Below are 23,403 nucleotides of genomic sequence, written 5' to 3'. Positions count from 1 at the left end.
ATAGTGCACTTTTTGGACCAGAAGCCTAGGGATTAGGGTACCGTTTAGGACACAACCTTAGTAGTGTCTGCCTACTGTGACTGCATGAACACTCCACAGACTGCTCTATCGTTGCACTGCAGACCTGTGACTGCATGAACACTCCACAGACTGCTCTCTCGTTGCACTGCAGACCTGTGACTGCTTTAACACTCCACAGACTGCTCTATCGTCGAACTGCAGACCTGTGACTGCATGGTACACTCCACAGACTGCTCTATCGTCGAACTGCAGACCTGTGACTGCATTAACACTCCACAGACTGCTCTATCGTCGAACTGCAGACCTGTGACTGCATGAACACTCCACAGACTGCTCTCTCGTCGAACTGCAGACCTGTGACTGCATGAACACTCCACAGACTGCTCTATCGTTGCACTGCAGACCTGTGACTGCATGAACACTCCACAGACTGCTCTCTCGTCGAACTGCAGACCTGTGACTGCATGAACACTCCACAGACAACTCTATCGTCGAACTGCAGACCTGTGACTGCGTGAACACTCCACAGACTGCTCTCTCATCGAACTGCAGACCTGTGGAACGCTAGCTCATATCCTGTTAGGGCTAGGGGGCAGTATTGACACGGCTGGATAAAAAACATACCCGATTTAATCTGGTTACCACTCCTACCCAGTAACTAGAATATGCATATACTTATTACATATGGATAGAAAACACCCTAAAGTTTCTAAAACTGTTTGAATGGTGTCTGTGAGTATAACAGAACTCAAATGGCAGGTCAAAACCTGAGAGATTCCTTTACAGGAAGTGGCCTGTCTGACCATTTCTGGAACTTCTTTGCCTCTATCTCTATCTTTTACAAAGGATCTCTGCTCTAACGTGACACTTCCTACGTCGTCCATAGGCGCTCAGAGCCCGGGAAAAAACAGAATGTCGTCATTCCAGCCCCAGGCTGAAACACATTATCGCCTTTCTCAAGTGGCCGATCAAGGGACTCTGGGCTTATGCGCGTGACCCGACCGCCCCCGCCTTTGTGATTTTTTCCTCTGTTTGCCGAAAAGGAGATTCCCTGTCGGAATATTATCGCTAATCTACGAGAAAAATGGCGTAAAAATTGATTTTAAACAGCGGTTGACATGCTTCGAAGTACGGTAATGGAATATTTAGAATTTTATTGTCACGAATTGCGCCATGCGCGCGACACTTCTTTACCATTTCGGATAGTGTCTGGAACGCATCGAACAAAACACCGCTATTCGGATATAACGATGGATTATTTTGGACCAAACCAACATTTGTTATTGAAGTAGCAGTCCTGGGTGTGCATTCTGACGAAGACAACAAAAGGTAATCAAACTTTTATAATAGTAAATATGATTATGGTGAGTGCTAAACTTGCCGGGTGTCTAAATAGCGAGCCCGTGATGCCTGGTCTATGTACTTAGAATATTGCAAAATGTGCTTTCACCAAAAGCTATTTTAAAATCGGACATATCGAGTGCATAGAGGAGGTCTGTATCTATAATTCTTAAAATAATTGTTATGCTTTTTGTGAACGTTTATCGTGAGTAATTTAGTAAAATGTTAGCGAATTCCCCGGAAGTTTGCGGGGGGTATGCTAGTTCTGAACGTCACATGCTAATGTAAAAAGCTGGTTTTTGATATAAATATGAACTTGATTGAACAAAACATGCATGTATTGTATAACATAATGTCCTAGGTGTGTCATCTGATGAAGATCTGAGTGCTGCATTTAGCTGTCTTCTGGGTTTTGGTGACATTATATGCTGGCTTGAAAAATGGGTGTCTGATTATTTCTGGCTTGGTACTCTGCTGACATAATCTAATGTTTTGCTTTCGTTGTAAAGCCTTTTTGAAATCGGACAGTGTGGTTAGATTAACGAGAGTCTTGTCTTTAAATAGCTGTAAAATAGTCATATGTTTGAGAAATTGAAGTAATAGGATTTTTAAGGTTTTGAAAATCGCGCCACAGGCTGCAAATGGCTGTTACGTAGGTGGGACGCAAGCGTCCCACCTAGCCCATAGAGGATATTCTAGTGTTGTATTAGTTGATACAATTGTATATGAAAAGAAATCGTATCAAACCAATATAATGTTAATGGTAAGTTTAATGCCCAGTTGCCAATAGATGAGCTCAATAAAGTCATACTTGACATGTGGGAGTTTTTCTTTTCTTTTGAGATTTCGGCTTCAATGCACTGTCAATACAATCAGTAAAGCACTTTACAGTCAGTAAAGCTATTGGTGCTTTATGAATTGCTTTACTGATTGTTGAAATTATTCCAGTAATCGGTGAAGCACTTTACAATCAGTAAAGCAATTTATAAATCATTTAGAAATGTTTGTCTTTTCTCTTCATGTCTCATCATGTCTCATCATGTCTCTTCATGTCTCTTCATGTCTCATCATGTCTCTTCATGTCTCTTCATGTCTCATCATGTCTCATCATGTCTCATCATGTCTCTTCATGTCTCTTCATGTCTCTTCATGTCTCATCATGTCTCTTCATGTCTCATCATGTCTCTTCATGTCTCATCATGTCTCATCATGTCTCTTCATGTCTCATGTCTCTTCATTCTCATCATGTCTCTTCATGTCTCATCATGTCTCATCATGTCTCATCATGTCTCTTCATGTCTCTTCATGTCTCATCGTGTCTCATCGTGTCTCTTCATGTCTCTTCATGTCTCATGTCTCATCATGTCTCTTCATGTCTCATCATGTCTCATCATGTCTCATGTCTCATCATGTCTCTTCATGTCTCTTCATGTCTCTTCATGTCTCATCGTGTCTCATCGTGTCTCTTCATGTCTCATCATGTCTCTTCATGTCTCATCATGTCTCATCATGTCTCTTCATGTCTCATGTCTCTTCATTCTCATCATGTCTCTTCATGTCTCATCATGTCTCATCATGTCTCTTCATGTCTCATGTCTCTTCATTCTCATCATGTCTCTTCATGTCTCTTCATGTCTCTTCATGTCTCATCATGTCTCATCATGTCTCATCATGTCTCTTCATGTCTCATCGTGTCTCTTCATGTCTTTTTTCTCTCCAGAGTCTCCAGAATGAGCATGGTGAGTGATATATTATTTACATACTGTTGATGTTGTATTGAAGTGATTCCAGAGGACAGCACATGAAAGCATCAATGAAAACACTCAGCCCCATGCCGTGTGCCACCTACACACACACACACACACACACACACACTCCTACTGGCTGTTAACGTTACTTGCCTAGCTAAATAAAGGTTAAATAAGGTTTTTAAACACTCCCCCTCACTGTTACAGGGCTTTGTAAATCTCTCTCTCTCTCTCTCTCTCTCTCTCTGTGCTCTTTCCTCTCTCTCTCTCTCTCTCTCTCTCAACTCTCTCTTCTCTCTCTCTTCTCTCTCTCTCTCTCTCTCTCTCTCTCTCTCTCTCTCTGCTCTTTCCCTCTCTCTCTCTCTCTCTCTCTCTCTCTCTTCTCTCTCTCTCTCTCTCTCTCTCTCTCTCTCTCTCTCTCTCTCTCTCTCTCTCTCTCTCTCTCTGCTCTCTCCTCTCTCTCTCTCTCTCTCTCTCTCTCTCTCTCTCTCTCTCTCTCTCTCTGCTCTTTCCCTCTCTCTCTCTCTCTCTCTCTCTCTCTCCTCTCTCTCTCTCTCTCTCTCTCTCTCTCTCTCTCTCTCTCTCTCTCTCTCTTCTCTCTTCTCTCTCTCTCTCTACTATCTCTCTCTCTCTCTCTACTCTCTCTCTCTCTACTCTCTCTCTCTCTCTCTCTCTCTCTGCTCTTTCCCTCTCTCTCTCTCTCTCTCTGGTCTCTCCCTCTCTCTTCCTATCTCTACTCTCTCTCTCTCTCTGCTCTTTCCCTCTTTCCCTCTATCTCTCCTCTCACTCTCAACTCTCACTCTCTACTATCTCTACTCTCTGTATGCTCTCTCCCTACTATCTCTACTCTCTGTCTCTCTCTCTCTCTCTGGTCTCTCTCTCTGGTCTCTCCCTCTCTCTTCCTATCTCTACTCTCTCTCGCTCTCTGCTCTTTCCCTCTCTCTCTCTCTCTCTCAACTCTCACTCTCTACTATCTCTACTCTCTGTCTGCTCTCTCCCTACTATCTCTACTCTCTGTCTCTCTCTCTCTCTCTGGTCTCTCTCTCTGGTCTCTCCCTCTCTCTTCCTATCTCTACTCTCTCTCTCTCTCTGCTCTTTCCCTCTCTCTCTCTCTCAACTCTCACTCTCTACTATCTCAACTCTCTGTCTCTCTATCTCTATCTCTCTCTACTATCTCTACTCTCTGTCTCTCTCTCTCTCTCTCTCTCTACTATCTCTACTCTGTCTCTCTATCTCTCTCTACTATCTCTACTCTCTCTCTCTCTCTACTATCTCTACTCTCTGTCTCTCTCTCTCTCTCTCTCTCTCTCTCTCTCTCTACTATCTCTACTCTCTCTCTACTATCTCTACTCTGTCTCTCTATCTCTCTCTACTCTCTCTCTCTCTCTCTCTCTCTCTCTGCTCTTTCCCTCTCTCTCTCTCTCTCTCTCTCTACTCTCTCTACTCTCTCTCTCTCTCTCTCTCTCTCTCTCTCTCTGCCACATTAACCCCTTGGATCGTTTCCCTCCTACCTCAGCGGTACCATTGATTGCTCCAACATAAGACAGTAGCCCTGTACTTTGTTTCCCCTGATCCACCTATTCACAGGGAATCCCCCCAACCCAGGGCCGCTCTGATCCCCTCTAATACACCTCTCTACACATTCTGCTGAACGTAGCACTGGGCTGGGGGAAAGAAGAGAAAGAGTTACAGAGAGAGAGAGGGGGGAGAGGGGAAGAGAGATACATGGGAGGGGGGAGGGAGAGATGAATACAGAGAGAGAGATATGGAGAGGGAGAGAGAGAGAGAGGGGGGGAGAGGGGGAAGAGAGGGAGAGAGAGATAGAGGGAGAGAGGAATACAGAGAGAGAGATACAGAGGAGAAAGGGGGGAAGAGAGATAGAGGGGGAGGGAGAGGGAGAGAGGAATACAGAGAGGGAGATAGGGAGAGAGGAATACAGAGAGGGAGAGAGGGAGAGAGAGAGGGGGAGAGAGTGAGAAAGGGACCGATACAAAGAGAGAGAGATTGAGTGTGTGCTGGGGTGGGGTGGGAGGGTCCAGTCTGACTTCCTCTCCTGCTCTCCGCCCCAACCAGATGCTGTGAGTAACGCCTCACCCCAGCAGCCAGACCAGCTCCTCGACCAGCTCCACGACCAGCTCCTCGACCAGCTCCCCGACCAGCTCCTCGACCAGCTCCCCGACCAGCTCCCCGACCAGCAGCCAGACATCAGAGACTCCTCCACCACTTCTCCTCATCAGGCCACAGCCTCAACAGCACCTGCCTCTGGGGAGCAGCCAAAGAAACCTGGTAGGTGCTGGGTGGGGGGGGAGTTGTGAGGTTTGGACCAGAGCCAAGGGAGGACAGTACTAGGACCAGGGAGCGGTAACGGGTAGTAGCTAGCTAGCGGAGAGATAGGGAGGTACAATGTGACAACCCACAGACTCAATAATAGGAAGGTACAAAGTGGCTCAGTGAAAAATAAACTGTCTACATCTCCTTTACAAAGGTGGTATCTGATGCTACTGAACCAGATGTCTGTGTATCAGGGGAGAAGCTCCAGGTGGTATCTGATGCTACTGAACCAGATGTCTGTGTATCAGGGGAGAAGCTCCAGGTGGTATCTGATGCTACTGAGCCAGATGTCTGTGTATCAGGGGAGAAACTCCAGGTGGTATCTGATGCTACTGAACCAGATGTCTGTGTATCAGGGGAGAAGCTCCAGGTGGTATCTGATGCTACTGAACCAGATGTCTGTGTATCAGGGGAGAAGCTCCAGGTGGTATCTGATGCTACTGAACCAGATGTCTGTGTATCAGGGGAGAAGCTCCAGGCGGTATCTGATGCTACTGAACCAGATGTCTGTGTATCAGGGGAGAAGCTCCAGGTGGTATCTGATGCTACTGAACCAGATGTCTGTGTATCAGGGGAGAAGCTCCAGGTGGTATCTGATGCTACTGAACCAGATGTCTGTGTATCAGGGGAGAAGCTCCAGGTGGTATCTGATGCTACTGAACCAGATGTCTGTGTATCAGGGGAGAAGCTCCAGGTGGTATCTGATGCTACTGAACCAGATGTCTGTGTATCAGGGGAGAAGCTCCAGGTGGTATCTGATGCTACTGAACCAGATGTCTGTGTATCAGGGGAGAAGCTCCAGGTGGTATCTGATGCTACTGAACCAGATGTCTGTGTATCAGGGGAGAAGCTCCAGGTGGTATCTGATGCTACTGAACCAGATGTCTGTGTATCAGGGGAGAAGCTCCAGGTGGTATCTGATGCTACTGAACCAGATGTCTGTGTATCAGGGAGAAGCTCCAGGTGGTATCTGATGCTACTGAACCAGATGTCTGTGTATCAGGGGAGAAGCTCCAGGTGGTATCTGATGCTACTGAACCAGATGTCTGTGTATCAGGGGAGAAGCTCCAGGTGGTATCTGATGCTACTGAACCAGATGTCTGTGTATCAGGGGAGAAGCTCCAGGTGGTATCTGATGCTACTGAACCAGATGTCTGTGTATCAGGGGAGAAGCTCCAGGTGGTATCTGATGCTACTGAACCAGATGTCTGTGTATCAGGGGAGAAGCTCCAGGTGGTATCTGATGCTACTGAACCAGATGTCTGTGTATCAGGGGAGAAGCTCCAGGTGGTATCTGATGCTACTGAACCAGATGTCTGTGTATCAGGGGAGAAGCTCCAGGTGGTATCTGATGCTACTGAACCAGATGTCTGTGTATCAGGGAAGAAGCTCCAGGTGGTATCTGATGCTACTGAACCAGATGTCTGTGTATCAGGGGAGAAGCTCCAGGTGGTATCTGATGCTACTGAACCAGATGTCTGTGTATCAGGGGAGAAGCTCCAGGTGGTATCTGATGCTACTGAACCAGATGTCTGTGTATCAGGGGAGAAGCTCCAGGTGGTATCTGATGCTACTGAACCAGATGTCTGTGTGTCAGGGGAGAAGCTCCAGGTGGTATCTGATGCTACTGAACCAGATGTCTGTGTATCAGTGGAGAAGCTCCAGGTGGTATCTGATGCTACTGAACCAGATGTCTGTGTATCAGGGGAGAAGCTCCAGGTGGTATCTGATGCTACTGAACCAGATGTCTGTGTATCAGGGAGAAGCTCCAGGTGGTATCTGATGCTACTGAACCAGATGTCTGTGTATCAGGGGAGAAGCTCCAGGTGGTATCTGATGCTACTGAACCAGATGTCTGTGTATCAGGGGAGAAGCTCCAGGTGGTATCTGATGCTACTGAACCAGATGTCTGTGTATCAGGGGAGAAGCTCCAGGTGGTATCTGATTTTAAGTACCTTGGCATCATAATTTATTCCAATCTCTCTTTTAAAAAGAAGGTGAAAAAGGTAATTCTAATAACCAAATTCAACCTCGCAAATTTCCGATTTATACGAAATTGTTTGACTACAGAGGTAGCAAAACTGTACTTCAAATCTATGATAGTCTCCCCACTTAACATACGGCTTGACTAGTTGGGCCCAAGCTTGCTGTACAACATTAAAACCTATTCAGTCTGTCTACAAACAGGCTCTCAAAGTGCTCGATAGGAAGCTCAATAGCCACCATCACTGTTACATCCTCAGAAAGCATGAGCTCCTGAGTTGGGAAAATCTTGTGCAATACACCGACGCATGTCTTGTATTCCAGATCCTAAATGGTCTGGCTCCCCCTCCACTCAGTACTTTTGTTAAACAGAAAACCCAAACATATGGCAGCAGATCCACAAGGTCTGCCATGAGAGGTGACTGTATAAGTTCCCTTAAGGAAAAGCACTTTTAGTCAATCTGCTTTCTCTGTGAGAGCTTCACATGTCTGGAGTACACTGCCATCAGACACACATAACTGCATCACCTATCACACTTTCACATAAAAACATGAAGACATGGCTAAAGGTCAATCAGACTAGTGAACATAATCCCTAGCTGTGTATTGTCGCTTTCCATGTTGTCTGTTGTCTGTAGCTTGTGAGGTGTGGAAACACTGTTGTTTTTTGTGCTATTGCTCTGTCTGCGTGCTATGTGTTTCTATGTTCCTCTGTCTGTGTGCTGTGTGTTTCTATGTTCCTCTGTCTGCGTGCTGTGTGTTTCTATGTTCCTCTGTCTGCGTGCTGTGTGTTTCTATGTTCCTCTGTCTGCGTGCTGTGTGTTTCTATGTTCCTCTGTCTGCGTGCTGTGTGTTTCTATGTTTCTCTGTCTGCGTGCTATGTGTTTCTATGTTTCTCTGTCTGCGTGCTATGTGTTTCTATGTTTCTCTGTCTGCGTGCTGTGTGTTTCTATGTTTCTCTGTCTGTGTGCTGTGTGTTTCTATGTTTCTCTGTCTGCGTGCTGTGTGTTTCTATGTTTCTCTGTCTGCGTGCTGTGTGTTTCTATGTTTCTCTGTCTGCGTGCTGTGTGTTTCTATGTTTCTCTGTCTGTGTGCTGTGTGTTTCTATGTTCCTCTGTCTGCGTGCTGTGTGTTTCTATGTTCCTCTGTCTGCGTGCTGTGTGTTTCCTATGTTTCTCTGTCTGCGTGCTGTGTGTTTCTATGTTCCTCTGTCTGCGTGCTGTGTGTTTCTATGTTCCTCTGTCTGCGTGCTGTGTGTTTCCTATGTTCCTCTGTCTGCGTGCTATGTGTTTCTATGTTCCTCTGTCTGCGTGCTGTGTGTTTCTATGTTTCTCTGTCTGCGTGCTGTGTGTTTCTATGTTTCTCTGTCTGTGTGCTGTGTGTTTCTATGTTTCTCTGTCTGTGTGCTGTGTGTTTCTATGTTTCTCTGTCTGTGTGCTGTGTGTTTCTATGTTGCTCTGTCTGCGTGCTGTGTGTTTCTATGTTTCTCTGTCTGTGTGCTGTGTGTTTCTATGTTTCTCTGTCTGCGTGCTGTGTGTTTCTATGTTTCTCTGTCTGTGTGCTGTGTGTTTCTATGTTTCTCTGTCTGTGTGCTATGTGTTTCTATGTTTCTCTGTCTGCGTGCTATGTGTTTCTATGTTTCTCTGTCTGTGTGCTATGTGTTTCTATGTTTCTCTGTCTGCGTGCTGTGTGTTTCTATGTTTCTCTGTCTGTGTGCTGTGTGTTTCTATGTTCCTCTGTCTGCGTGCTGTGTGTTTCTATGTTTCTCTGTCTGCGTGCTGTGTGTTTCTATGTTTCTCTGTCTGTGTGCTGTGTGTTTCTATGTTTCTCTGTCTGTGTGCTGTGTGTTTCTATGTTTCTCTGTCTGTGTGCTGTGTGTTTCTATGTTCCTCTGTCTGTGTGCTATGTGTTTCTATGTTTCTCTGTCTGTGTGCAGTGTGTTTCTATGTTCCTCTGTCTGCGTGCTGTGTGTTTCTATGTTTCTCTGTCTGCGTGCTGTGTGTTTCTATGTTTCTCTGTCTGCGTGCTGTGTGTTTCTATGTTTCTCTGTCTGTGTGCTGTGTGTTTCTATGTTTCTCTGTCTGTGTGCTGTGTGTTTCTATGTTTCTCTGTCTGCGTGCTGTGTGTTTCTATGTTTCTCTGTCTGTGTGCTGTGTGTTTCTATGTTTCTCTGTCTGCGTGCTGTGTGTTTCTATGTTTCTCTGTCTGCGTGCTGTGTGTTTCTATGTTCATCTGTCTGCGTGCTGTGTGTTTCTATGTTTCTCTGTCTGTGTGCTATGTGTTTCTATGTTTCTCTGTCTGCGTGCTATGTGTTTCTATGTTTCTCTGTCTGCGTGCTATGTGTTTCTATGTTTCTCTGTCTGCGTGCTATGTGTTTCTATGTTTCTCTGTCTGTGTGCTATGTGTTTCTATGTTTCTCTGTCTGCGTGCTATGTGTTTCTATGTTGCTCTGTCTGCGTGCTGTGTGTTTCCTGTTCTATGTTCCTCTGTCTGCGTGCTGTGTGTTTCTATGTTTCTCTGTCTGCGTGCTGTGTGTTTCTATGTTTCTCTGTCTGCGTGCTGTGTGTTTCTATGTTCCTCTGTCTGCGTGCTATGTGTTTCTATGTTTCTCTGTCTGTGTGCTGTGTGTTTCTATGTTCCTCTGTCTGCGTGCTGTGTGTTTCTATGTTTCTCTGTCTGTGTGCTGTGTGTTTCTATGTTCCTCTGTCTGCGTGCTGTGTGTTTCTATGTTTCTCTGTCTGTGTGCTGTGTGTTTCTATGTTTCTCTGTCTGTGTGCTGTGTGTTTCTATGTTCCTCTGTCTGCGTGCTGTGTGTTTCTATGTTTCTCTGTCTGCGTGCTGTGTGTCTCTTATTCTGTGTTTCTCTGCATGTGCTCACTCCTCATGGTCTGTCTGTATTGTTATTGTTATTGTTTTTAATAACCTGTCCAGGGACTCCAGTTCCAAATTAGCCGGCAGGCTAAAACCGGCACTTTTCCTGAAACAGTGATTAATGTGCTGGGCTCTGATCACAGGACTAACAGACTGTAATATATTAACACTGACCATGTAACTATGTGCCACAGTGAGCAGAAGTGAATTGAACAAAGATGGTGGTTGGTTGAATACAGTATAATTGACTATTGTTAGCAGCCAGTCTTATCTACAGTGAAATACTGTACTGTTTAGTTTTCATCTGTTTTCCATCTAAAATGAGTTAAGCTTTATTTTTGATGTATTACACTTGTGATTTCATAAAAGTTAAATATTTATAATTCTGTAGTTGGAAATTCGAGCTCTGCGATTTCACCGGATGTTGTCGAGGTGTCTCGCTAGTGGAACGTCTTGCCGTAATTAAGTCGTGGAGTTGTGTAATAAATGCCATACGTTAGACATAACATGGAAAAGATAAACTCTATTATTTCAAAACATATTGAGAAAATCCCTTGAAGATAATTTTGTAATGAAGTTACTTTTTAAGGTAATTGGAAAAACACATGTCCTGCTGTACTGCACTGTCACTGTTTCAGTCTGCCTTCTGTCTGTCTCCCTCCCTGTCTGCCTGTCTGTCTCCCTCCCTGTCTGCCTGTCTGTCTCCCTCCCTGTCTGCCTGTCTGTCTCCCTCCCTGTCTGCCTGTCTGTCTCCCTCCCTGTCTGCCTGTCTGTCTGTCTGCCTGTCTGTCTGCTTTCTGTCTGTCTCCCTCCCTGTCTGCCTGTCTGTCTGTCTCCCTCCCTGTCTGCCTGTCTGTCTCCCTCCCTGTCTGTCTGCCTGTCTGCCTGTCTGTCTGCCTGTCTGCCTGTCTGCCTGTCTGTCTGCCTGTCTGTCTGTCTGTCTGCCTGTCTGCCTGTCTCCCTGTCTGCCTGTCTGTCTGCCTGTCTGTCTGTCTCCCTGTCTGCCTCCGTCTGCCTGTCTGCCTCCCTGTCTGTCTCCCTGTCTCCCTGTCTCCCTGTCTGCCTGTCTGTCTCCCTGTCTGCCTGTCTGTCTCCCTGTCTGCCTGTCTGCCTCCCTGTCTGCCTCCCTGCCTCCATGTCTCCCTCCCTTCCTCCCTGTCTTCCTCCCTGTCTCCCTGTCTCCCTGTCTGTCTCCCTGTCTGCTTGTCTGTCTCCCTGACTCTCTCCCTACCTCCCTGCCTCCCTGTTTCCCTGTCTGCCTCCCTGTTTCCCTGTCTGCCTCCCTGTCTCCCTCCCTTCCTCCCTGTCTTCCTCCCTGTCTCCCTGTCTGCCTCCCTGTCTCCCTGTCTGCTTGTCTGTCTCCCTGACTCTCTCCCTACCTCCCTGCCTCCCTGTTTCCCTGTCTGCCTCCCTGTCTCCCTGTCTGCCTCCCTGTCAGTCTCCCTCCCTGTCTCCCTGTCTGTCTCCCTGTCTGCCTCCCTGTCTGCCTCCCTGTCTGCCTCCCTGTCTGCCTCCCTGTCTGCCTCCCTGTCTGCCTCCGTGTCTGTCGTCTCCCTGTCTGCCTGTCTGCCTCCCTGTCTCCCTGTCTCCCTGTCTCCCTGTGTGCCTCCCTGTCTCCCTGTCTCCCTGTCTGCCTGTCTGTCTCCCTGTCTGCTTGTCTGTCTCCCTGTCTCTCTCCCTGCCTCCCTGCCTCCCTCCCTTTCTCCCTGTCTGCCTCCCTGTCTGCCTGTTTGCCTCGCTGCCTCCCTGCCTCCCTGTTTGCCTCCCTGTCTGCCTCCCTGTCTGCCTGTCTGTCTCCCTGTCTGCCTCCCTGTCTGCCTCCCTGTCTGCCTCCCTGCCTCCCTGTCTGCCTCCCTGTCTGCCTCCCTGTCTGCTTCCCTGTCTGCCTGTCTGCCTGTCTGCCTCCCTGTCTGCCTCCCTGTCTGCCTCCCTGTCTCCCTGTCTGCTTGTCTGTCTCCCTGACTCTCTCCCTGCCTCCCTGTCTGCCTCCCTGTCTCCCTGTCTGCCTCCTTGTCTCCCTGACTCTCTCCCTGCCTCCCCTGTCTGCCTCCCTGTCTCCCTGTCTGCCTCCTTGTCTCCCTGTCTGCCTCCCTGTCTGCCTCCCTGTCTCCCTGTCTGCCTCCCTGTCTGTCTCCCTGTCTGCCTCCCTGTCTGCCTCCCTGTCTCCCTGTCTGCCTCCTTGTCTCCCTGTCTGCCTATCTGTCTCTCTGTCTCTCTGTCTACCTCCCTCCCTGCCTGTATGTCTGTCATGCTTCATTCTACAGCTAGAAGACTCCTGATATCTCCAGGAGTGAGAAGTTTAACTAGGGCCGTCTACTTTAAGTGCTGCCTGTCTTCCCAGTGACCTACTTTGTGTGTGTAAACTGCTGACTGCTCACAACTTGAAGACAGTTGTTGACACATCAACCAGGACTAAGGAGAGGGGCAATTTATGACTTGTTTCTGTAATCAGGGTTTTTCATCTTCAAGGCAATTAACAATAGTATTAGTACTTCAGTCTCCTCTGTTTTTCTCAGCGGCAGTCTGGTTGCAAAACTAATACCGTTCAGCTGAGCTATTCGGGAAGGAAAGAGAGTAGCTCCCCATCACTCTCTCACTTGAATATCTTATCTAGTTATTTACAGATCTCACTATGTGTGTTTTTCTATACCTGTTCTCACCTCTCCCTGTACGCCTTCACAGACACTCCCCAACCCCTGGCTACAGCTCTTCTGATTTAGTGTACCCTGCACGCACAACCCCATGTGGAATTCCTTCGTCTCTGGCAGCGTTTGAAACAGCCGATCTAAGGTCAAGAACTCCATGTTCATCCTATCCTACGCTGCCCTTCAGTCCCTTTGACTTTTTGACGGAGACTTGGATCAACTCAGACAATACTGCTGCTCTCTCTTCATCTGACTACGTTTTCGCTCATAATCCGAGAGCATCTGGTCATCGCTCTGGTGGCACATTGATACACATTTTTCCCGAGTGGAGATTTTCTGTTTTTTTCCCTCTTGTCCATCGCCTCATTTCAATTCCATTCTATCACTGTCACTTGTCCACTCAATCTTAACATTGTTGTCATCTATCGCCCACCAGGTGCCCTTAGAGAGTTCATCAATGAGCTTGACACCTTGATAAGCTCATTTCCTGAAGATGGCTCATTGCTCTTTGTACTTGGCGACTTCAACCTCTCGACGACTGCCTTCCATTCATTTCTTTCCAAAACTCTCGTTCCCCTCCTTTGGACCCTTTCCCAGTCCCATCCCACTCACAAGGCAGGCAATACACTTGACCTCATCTTTACTAGAGGCTGTTCGCCTACTCCCCTGCTCCGTGGCTGAGTGACTCATCGCGAGCTTACAGAACAGGGCTGCAGGCAGCTGAGTGTAAATGGAGGAAAACTAAACTTCCGGAGAACCTATCATCCTTCCTCTCCCTCCTCTCTACTTACTCTTCTAAACCCACTTTTTCAAGCTTCTGCCTCTAACCCTAGGAAACTATTTTCCGCCTTCTCCTCCTTCCTTAATCCTTCTCCCCCTCCCTGCTCCCTCTCTGTGGACGACTTTGTCAACCACTTTGACAAGAAGGTCGACGACATTTGCTCCTCATTCACTCAGCCTATTGAGTCCATTGGTCCCACTCGCACAGATTTACCCAAACGCCTTGACCTCTTTCTCCCCTCTCTCTCCAGATGAAATCCTTTGACTAGTGAGGTCCAGCAGCCCGACAACCCACTCGAATCCAACACCTCTTCCTTTCTCCAGATCAACTCTGGAGACCTTCTCCCATTCCTCACTTCCCCTGTCCACTGGCTGCCTCCCCTCTGACTTCAAAATGCCAGTGTCGCTCCCCTCCTCAAGAAACCAAAACTCGACTCCTCTGACATCAAAAACTACAGACCTGTATCCCTTCTTTATTTTCTTTCCAAAAAACTGGGCGTCTCAGGCTCTATCAGATCCTCCTCTCCACCCTCTCAGGGCTGGGCGTCTCAGGCTCTGCACACTCTTGGATTGCATCCTAACTGGCAGGCCGCTCCTACCAGGTGACGTGGAGAGGACCTGTGTCTGCACCACTCACTCTCACGACTGGTGTCCCCCAGGGCTCGGTTCTAGGTCCTCTCCTCTTCTCTCTATACACCAAGTCACTCCGCTCTGTCTTGTCCTCACTCTCCTATCATTGCAATGCGGATGACACTCAACTACTTTGCTCATTCCCCCCTAGTGACATGCATCTCTGCGGCTGGCAGATACCTCCGCTTGGATGACGGTTCACCACCTCAAGCTCAACCACAACAAGACAGAGCTGCTCTTCTTTCCGAGGAAGGCCGGCCCTCTCAAAGACCTCTCCATCACGGTGGACAACTCCATGGTTTTTTCATCTCAGACGTCAAGAACCTTGGCGTGGCCCTGGACAGCACCCTGTTGTTCTCTGAAAACATCAAAGCAGTGGCTCTCTCCTGCAGGTTCATGCTCTACAACATCCATAGAACCACCCTTCCTCATACAGGAAGCAGAGCAGTTCCTAATCCAGGCACTTGTCATCTTCCGTCTGGACTACCGCAACTTGCTCTTGGCAGGGCTCCCCCGCTTGTGCCATCAAACGCTGCAGCCCTCCTGGTGTTCAACCTTCCCAAGTTCTCTCACGTCACCCCACTCATCCGCACACTCCACTGGCTTCCAGTCGAAGCTCGTATCCACTACAAGACCATGGTGCTTGCCTACGGAGCAGCAAGAGGAACTGCCCCTCCCTACATTCAGGCTATGCTCAAACCCTACACCCCAACCAGAGCACTCCCTTCTGCCACCTCAGGTCCGGGTGGGAAAGTTCGGTCCAAGCTCTTCTCTGTCCTCGAAACCCAATGGTGGAATCAGCTTCCCTCTGTAGCTAGGACAGCAGAGTCCCTGCCCATCTTCCCTCTGTAGCTAGGACAGCAGAGTCCCTGCCCATCTTCCCTCTGTAGCTAGGACGGCAGAGTCCCTGCCCATCTTCCCTCTGTAGCTAGGACGGCAGAGTCCCTGCCCATCTTCCCTCTGTAGCTAGGACAGCAGAGTCCCTGCCCATCTTCCCTCTGTAGCTAGGACAGCAGAGTCCCTGCGCATCTTCCCTCTGTAGCTAGAACAGCAGAGTCCCTGCCCATCTTCCCTCTGTAGCTAGGACAGCAGAGCCCATCTTCCAAAAATATCTGAAACTCTGTCTTCAAATAGTATCTATAATCACCCAGCGATGTACTATAGTGGCAACATGATATCTCGTCTGTCTGTCTGTCTGTCTGTCTCCCAGAGATGTACCATAGTGGTAACATGATATCTTATTTTTCTCTCTCTCTCTCTCTCTCTCTCTCTCTCTCTCTCTCTCTCTCTCTCTCTCTCTCTCTCTCTCTCTCTCTCTCTCTCTCTCTCTCTCTCTCTCTCTCTCTCTCTCTCTCTCTCTCTCTCTCTCTCTCTCTCTCTCTGCCTGTCTGTCTTTCACCCAGTGATGTACGCCATGGAGATCAACGTGGAGAAGGACAGAAAGACAGGGGACACCAGGATCCTGTCAGCTTCTGCAGTCAGCCCTGACGAGGTGCCTGACCGCGGGGTCAAGGTTTTCGACGACGGCCGGAAGGTTGTCTACGAGGTCCGCTCAGGGGGGTCCTCTACCCTGGACAATGGGGTTCACCGCTGGAGCTCCCAACAGGTGGATGAGCTGATGAAGCGGGTCGGGGCGACCACTGGCTGTGCTCAGGGAGGCAAGGCTAAGGTCACCGTCAACCCCGCCGACGCTGATGACCCCAAAACCTCCCCTAGGTCCACTGACCCCTCCGCTGACCTCCCTACCAACTACACCCCCCTACACTACCCCCCCAGCTGTCCCTAGCTCTGGCACCACGGCCCACAAGATGCCCAAGCCCCAGGCTCCAAGCGCCCCCATCACCACCCAGCCTCCACCCTGCCAGGAGGTGATATACGAGGGTGAGGTGACGGAGGCTCCCCAGGCTACGGCGGAGAAGCCGATCACTATGATCTTCATGGGTTATCATAATGTAGACGACCAGGATGAGACCAAGAGGCTGCTGGGATTCGACGGCACCATCAAGGCTGAGATCGTCCTGATCGATGAGGACGATGAGAAGTCGCTACGGGAGAAAACGGTGACAGACGGTTACTCCACCGTGGACGGCAACGCCGCCGACCTGGTGTCTGGCGCGCGGCCGCTCAGCGACACCACCGAACTGTCGTCGGAGGGGAAGGACGAGAGCTCTGCCACGGCCACCAAGGAACTCCCCTCCCCAGCAGGTATAGAGAAGAAAAAGCCCTGCCGCTGCTGTACTATCATGTAACCTCATTACTTTAACTACACTCCCCACAACTCTCTGTTTTTTCCCCCTGGGACTGCAGGGAGGAAGGAGCTCATTGGTTAATCAAGGCTCTGATCTTCCTCCTCCCGAAACCCTCCTCCTCCTCCTCCTCTTCCTCTTCCTCCTCACAGCTACTAACAGAACCTTACCTTCTGGCCCCTGGAACTTGGCTGCGTTGACATCACTCTTTTAACTTTGACCTTTGACTCACCTTTGTGAGCCTGTGTCCTGATGATGCCCTCCCCCTCCCCAGGGAAAGTAAAGGCACTCTGTCACTCCCCTTCAGTAGGACAACGGTGGAGGTTGAAGTTGCCCCTAGACACTAATAAAGGGTCAGTTTTAGATTTTATACTACTACAGATGAAGGTCAGGATTGGATGAAGGGGAAGCTGATTCTAGATCAGGGGAAAACGTCACCCCAGAGCAAGGACAACTATTCCAACACAGAGCAGCACAGTGTTTGGGTTGGGTTGGGCTAGCCACTAGTTTCATGGTATACACGATACATTTGGTCTGTAAGAAATAAGCTATTATCCTGACCAAGGGAATGTTTGATGTTACAGACCTGGATCAGATGAATATCCATCTGGCAGTCCTGAAAACAACAGAAAGATGACCTGCAGAGATTTTAGTATGAGCCAGTACGGGTTGGTATTCACACCGGTCTGTCTAGTTGCCGTATTCAAGCAGAGACATCTGACTGTATGGATATCCAACAGACTAGGGGCCCATCCTACACTGGACCTTATTCCCTATGTAATAAAATGAATTTTGACCAGAGCCTTGAGGGTAGAGTGGCCCCGACCTTGATACAACACCAAATACAGTATCACAGATTCATCTTTAGAAGTGTGTAAAAAGTAGTGCACTATATAGGGAATAGGGTTCTGGTCTATAGTAGTACCACTATATAGGGAATAGGGTTCTGGTCTATAGTAGTGCACTATATAGGGAATAGGGCCCTGGTCTAAAGTAGTGCACTATATAGGGAATAGGGCTCTGGTCTAAAGTAGTACAGTATATAGGGAATAGGGCTCTGGTCTATAGTAGTGCCACTATATGGGGAATAGGGTGCCATTTGGGATATATCCTGGGAAGGGCATTACTTATGACCTTCTGTCTGTACTGTCAGAAACATAAAGTTATCATATTTAACGATAGGCTCCTCAACCAAACCATGTCAGAGGTGAGGAGGGAACTACCAGGGTATCAGAGTATAGGAGGGAACTACCAGGGTATCAGAGTATAGGAGGGAACTACCAGGGTATCAGAGTATAGGAGGGAACTACCAGGGTATCAGAGTGAAGGAGGGAACTACCAGGGTGTCAGAGTGAAGGAGGGAACTACCAGGGTATCAGAGTGAAGGAGGGAACTACCAGGGTATCAGAGTGAAGGAGGGAACTACCAGGGTATCAGAGTATAGGAGGGAACTACCAGGGTATCAGAGTGAAGGAGGGAACTACCAGGGTATCAGAGTGAAGGAGGGAACTACCAGGGTATCAGAGTGAAGGAGGGAACTACCAGGGTATCAGAGTGAAGGAGGGAACTACCAGGGTATCAGAGTATAGGAGGGAACTACCAGGGTATCAGAGTGAAGGAGGGAACTACCAGGGTATCAGAGTGAAGGAGGGAACTACCAGGGTATCAGAGTATAGGAGGGAACTACCAGGGTATCAGAGTATAGGAGGGAACTACCAGGGTATCAGAGTGAAGGAGGGAACTACCAGGGTATCAGAGTGAAGGAGGGAACTACCAGGGTATCAGAGTGAAGGAGGGAACTACCAGGGTATCAGAGTGAAGGAGGGAACTACCAGGGTATCAGAGTATAGGAGGGAACTACCAGGGTATCAGAGTATAGGAGGGAACTACCAGGGTATCAGAGTATAGGAGGGAACTACCAGGGTATCAGAGTGAAGAAGGGAACTACCAGGGTATCAGAGTGAAGGAGGGAACTACCAGGGTATCAGAGTGAAGGAGGAACTACCAGGGTATCAGAGTGAAGGAGGGAACTACCAGGGTATCAGAGTATAGGAGGGAACTACCAGGGTATCAGAGTGAAGGAGGGAACTACCAGGGTATCAGAGTGAAGGAGGGAACTCTACCAGGGTATCAGAGTATATGAGGGAACTACCAGGGTATCAGAGTGAAGGAGGGAACTACCAGGGTATCAGAGTATAGGAGGGAACTACCAGGGTATCAGAGTATAGGAGGGAACTACCAGGGTATCACAGTGAAGGAGGGAACTACCAGGGTATCAGAGTGAAGGAGGGAACTACCAGGGTATCAGAGTATAGGAGGGAACTACCAGGGTATCAGAGTATAGGAGGGAACTACCAGGGTATCAGAGTGAAGGAGGGAACTCTACCAGGGTATCAGAGTGAAGGAGGGAACTCTACCAGGGTATCAGAGTATAGGAGGGAACTACCAGGGTATCAGAGTATAGGAGGGAACTACCAGGGTATCAGAGTATAGGAGGGAACTACCAGGGTATCAGAGTGAAGGAGGGAACTACCAGGGTATCAGAGTATAGGAGGGAACTACCAGGGTATCAGAGTATAGGAGGGAACTACCAGGGTATCAGAGTATAGGAGGGAACTACCAGGGTGTCAGAGTATAGGAGGGAACTACCAGGGTATCAGAGTGAAGGAGGGAACTACCAGGGTATCAGAGTATAGGAGGGAACTACCAGGGTATCAGAGTATAGGAGGGAACTACCAGGGTATCAGAGTATAGGAGGGAACTACCAGGGTATCAGAGTATAGGAGGGAACTACCAGGGTATCAGAGTATGGAGGGAACTACGAGGGTTTCAGAGTGAAGGAGGGAACTCTATTATGATATTAGATTTACTGTATTTGAATGTTTTTGAACAGAATGTATTGAAAGGCCATTGAAATGACTTGTGAAACCACAGAGAACTAGAAGATAGATAGATAGATAGATAGATAGATAGATAGATAGATAGATAGATAGATAGATAGATAGATAGATAGATAGATAGATAGATAGATAGATAGATAGATAGATAGATAGATATCCTCATTGCAGAACCACTCAGTGTTACGACTCAACTCAGATCAGCAGCTGGTTTTCAGGTTTCTGACAAACTCCATATTTGTATATCGCTCTGTCTCTGTCTCTCTCTCTCTGTCTGTCTCTCTCTCTCTTCTCGATATTTCTATGTCTCTCTTCTCAATCTTTCTCTCCTGTCTCCTCTCTCTTCTCTATTTAAATGCCTTGGAGGAACTAGGGGGCCAAACTTTCTCCCAGGTTAGTCTACCATCCTATTTCAGAGGGTGGAGAACACTTACTGCCAACTAAAGCTCTATTCGCATAGTACTAGTGTCTCACTGTGTCTAACACAGGGAGAACATGTCTAACACAGGGAGAACATGTCTAACACAGGGAGAACATGTCTAACACAGGGAGAACATGTCTAACACAGGGAGAACATGTCTAACACAGGGAGAACATGACTAACACAGGGAGAACATGTCTAACTAACACAGGGAGAACATGTCTAACTAACACAGGGAGAACATGACTAACACAGGGAGAACATGTCTAACACAGGGAGAACATGACTAACACAGGGAGAACATGACTAACACAGGGAGAACATGACTAACACAGGGAGAACATGTCTAACTAACACAGGGAGAACATGACTAACACAGGGAGAACATGACTAACACAGGGAGAACATGTCTAACACAGGGAGAACATGTCTAACACAGGGAGAACATGTCTAACACAGGGAGAACATGTCTAACTAACACAGGGAGAACATGACTAACACAGGGAGAACATGACTAACTAACACAGGGAGAACATGACTAACACAGGGAGAACATGTCTAACTAACACAGGGAGAACATGTCTAACACAGGGAGAACATGACTAACACAGGGAGAACATGTCTAACACAGGGAGAACATGACTAACACAGGGAGAACATGTCTAACACAGGGAGAACATGTCTAACACAGGGAGAACATGACTAACACAGGGAGAACATGACTAACTAGCACAGGGAGAACATGACTAACACACGGAGAACATGACTAACACAGGGAGAACATGACTAACACAGGGAGAACATGACTAACACAGGGAGAACATGACTAACACAGGGAGAACATGACTAACACAGGGAGAACATGTCTAACACAGGGAGAACATGTCTAACTAACACAGGGAGAACATGACTAACACAGGGAGAACATGACTAACACAGGGAGAACATGACTAACACAGGGAGAACATGTCTAACACAGGGAGAACATGTCTAACACAGGGAGAACATGTCTAACACAGGGAGAACATGTCTAACACAGGGAGAACATGACTAACACAGGGAGAACATGTCTAACACAGGGAGAACATGACTAACACAGGGAGAACATGTCTAACACAGGGAGAACATGACTAACACAGGAGAACATGTCTAACACAGGGAGAACATGACTAACACAGGGAGAACATGTCTAACACAGGGAGAACATGTCTAACACAGGGAGAACATGACTAACACAGGGAGAACATGACTAACTAACACAGGGAGAACATGACTAACACACGGAGAACATGACTAACACAGGGAGAACATGACTAACACAGGGAGAACATGACTAACACAGGGAGAACATGACTAACACAGGGAGAACATGACTAACACAGGGAGAACATGTCTAACACAGGGAGAACATGTCTAACTAACACAGGGAGAACATGACTAACACAGGGAGAACATGACTAACACAGGGAGAACATGACTAACACAGGGAGAACATGTCTAACACAGGGAGAACATGTCTAACACAGGGAGAACATGTCTAACACAGGGAGAACATGACTAACACAGGGAGAACATGTCTAACACAGGGAGAACATGACTAACACAGGGAGAACATGTCTAACACAGGGAGAACATGTCTAACTAACACAGGGAGAACATGTCTAACACAGGGAGAACATGTCTAACACAGGGAGAACATGTCTAACACAGGGAGAACATGTCTAACACAGGGAGAACATGTCTAACACAGGGAGAACATGTCTAACTAACACAGGGAGAACATGTCTAACTAACACAGGGAGAACATGTCTAACACAGGGAGAACATGTCTAACACAGGGAGAACATGTCTAACACAGGGAGAACATGTCTAACACAGGGAGAACATGACTAACACAGGGAGAACATGTCTAACACAGGGAGAACATGTCTAACACAGGGAGAACATGTCTAACTAACACAGGGAGAACATGTCTAACACAGGGAGAACATGTCTAACACAGGGAGAACATGTCTAACACAGGGAGAACATGTCTAACACAGGGAGAACATGACTAACACAGGGAGAACATGTCTAACACAGGGAGAACATGTCTAACACAGGGAGAACATGTCTAACACAGGGAGAACATGACTAACACAGGGAGAACATGTCTAACTAACACAGGGAGAACATGACTAACACAGGGAGAACATGTCTAACACAGGGAGAACATGACTAACACAGGGAGAACATGACTAACACAGGGAGAACATGTCTAACACAGGGAGAACATGACTAACTAACACAGGGAGAACATGTCTAACACAGGGAGAACATGACTAACACAGGGAGAACATGACTAACACAGGGAGAACATGACTAACACAGGGAGAACATGACTAACACAGGGAGAACATGTCTAACACAGGGAGAACATGACTAACACAGGGAGAACATGACTAACACAGGGAGAACATGTCTAACACAGGGAGAACATGACTAACACAGGGAGAACATGTCTAACACAGGGAGAACATGTCTAACACAGGGAGAACATGACTAACACAGGGAGAACATGTCTAACTAACACAGGGAGAACATGACTAACACAGGGAGAACATGACTAACACAGGGAGAACATGTCTAACTAACACAGGGAGAACATGACTAACACAGGGAGAACATGTCTAACACAGGGAGAACATGACTAACACAGGGAGAACATGTCTAACACAGGGAGAACATGACTAACACAGGGAGAACATGGGAGGGAGTGGTTACAGTAGTTAATGACAGACTATTGAGTGGTTACAGTAGTTAATGACAGAATATAGAGTGGTTACAGTAGTTAATGACAGACTATTGAGTGGTTACAGTAGTGAATGACAGAATATAGAGTGGTTACAGTAGTTACAGATTATAGAGTGGTTACAGTAGTTAATGACAGAATATAGAGTGGTTACAGTAGTTAATGACAGAATATAGAGTGGTTACAGTAGTTAATGACAGAATATAGAGTGGTTACAGTAGTTAATGACAGAATATAGAGTGGTTACAGTAGTTAATGACAGAATATATAGTGGTTACAGTAGTTAATGACAGACTATTGAGTGGTTACAGTAGTTAATGACAGACTATTGAGTGGTTACAGTAGTTAATGACAGAATATAGAGTGGTTACAGTAGTTACAGATTATAGAGTGGTTACAGTAGTTAATGACAGAATATAGAGTGGTTACAGTAGTTAATGACAGACTATTGAGTGGTTACAGTAGTTAATGACAGAATATAGAGTGGTTACAGTAGTTACAGATTATTGAGTGGTTACAGTAGTTAATGACAGACTATTGAGTGGTTACAGTAGTTACAGACTATTGAGTGGTTACAGTAGATAATGACAGAATATAGAGTGGTTACAGTAGTTAATGACAGACTATTGAGTGGTTACAGTAGTTAATGACAGAATATAGAGTGGTTACAGTAGTTAATGACAGACTATTGAGTGGTT

The 23,403-nt window shown here is 47.4% G+C and overlaps 1 protein-coding gene across 1 annotated transcript in view; it reads left to right on the top strand.

Annotated features, from left to right (window-relative positions):
• The window catches only part of LOC123726683 (paralemmin-2-like), a 56,094-nt gene extending 39,298 nt beyond the window's left edge, over positions 1-16,796 (top strand). Inside the window, exons 5-8 of the mRNA XM_045694206.1 lie at positions 3,083-3,101; positions 5,184-5,396; positions 15,754-16,040; positions 16,168-16,796. Coding sequence (XP_045550162.1) covers positions 3,083-3,101; positions 5,184-5,396; positions 15,754-16,040; positions 16,168-16,599 — 951 coding nt within the window. The 3' untranslated portion in view covers positions 16,600-16,796. The remainder of the gene's footprint in view (positions 1-3,082; positions 3,102-5,183; positions 5,397-15,753; positions 16,041-16,167) is intronic.
• Positions 16,797-23,403: the final 6,607 nt, after the last annotated feature.

The sequence above is a fragment of the Salmo salar genome, chromosome ssa01, assembly GCF_905237065.1.
Source record: "Salmo salar chromosome ssa01, Ssal_v3.1, whole genome shotgun sequence".
NCBI lineage: Eukaryota > Metazoa > Chordata > Actinopteri > Salmoniformes > Salmonidae > Salmo > Salmo salar.
The sequence above is the reverse complement of the archived record's forward strand: the minus strand, read 5'-3'. Positions and strand labels throughout refer to the sequence as shown.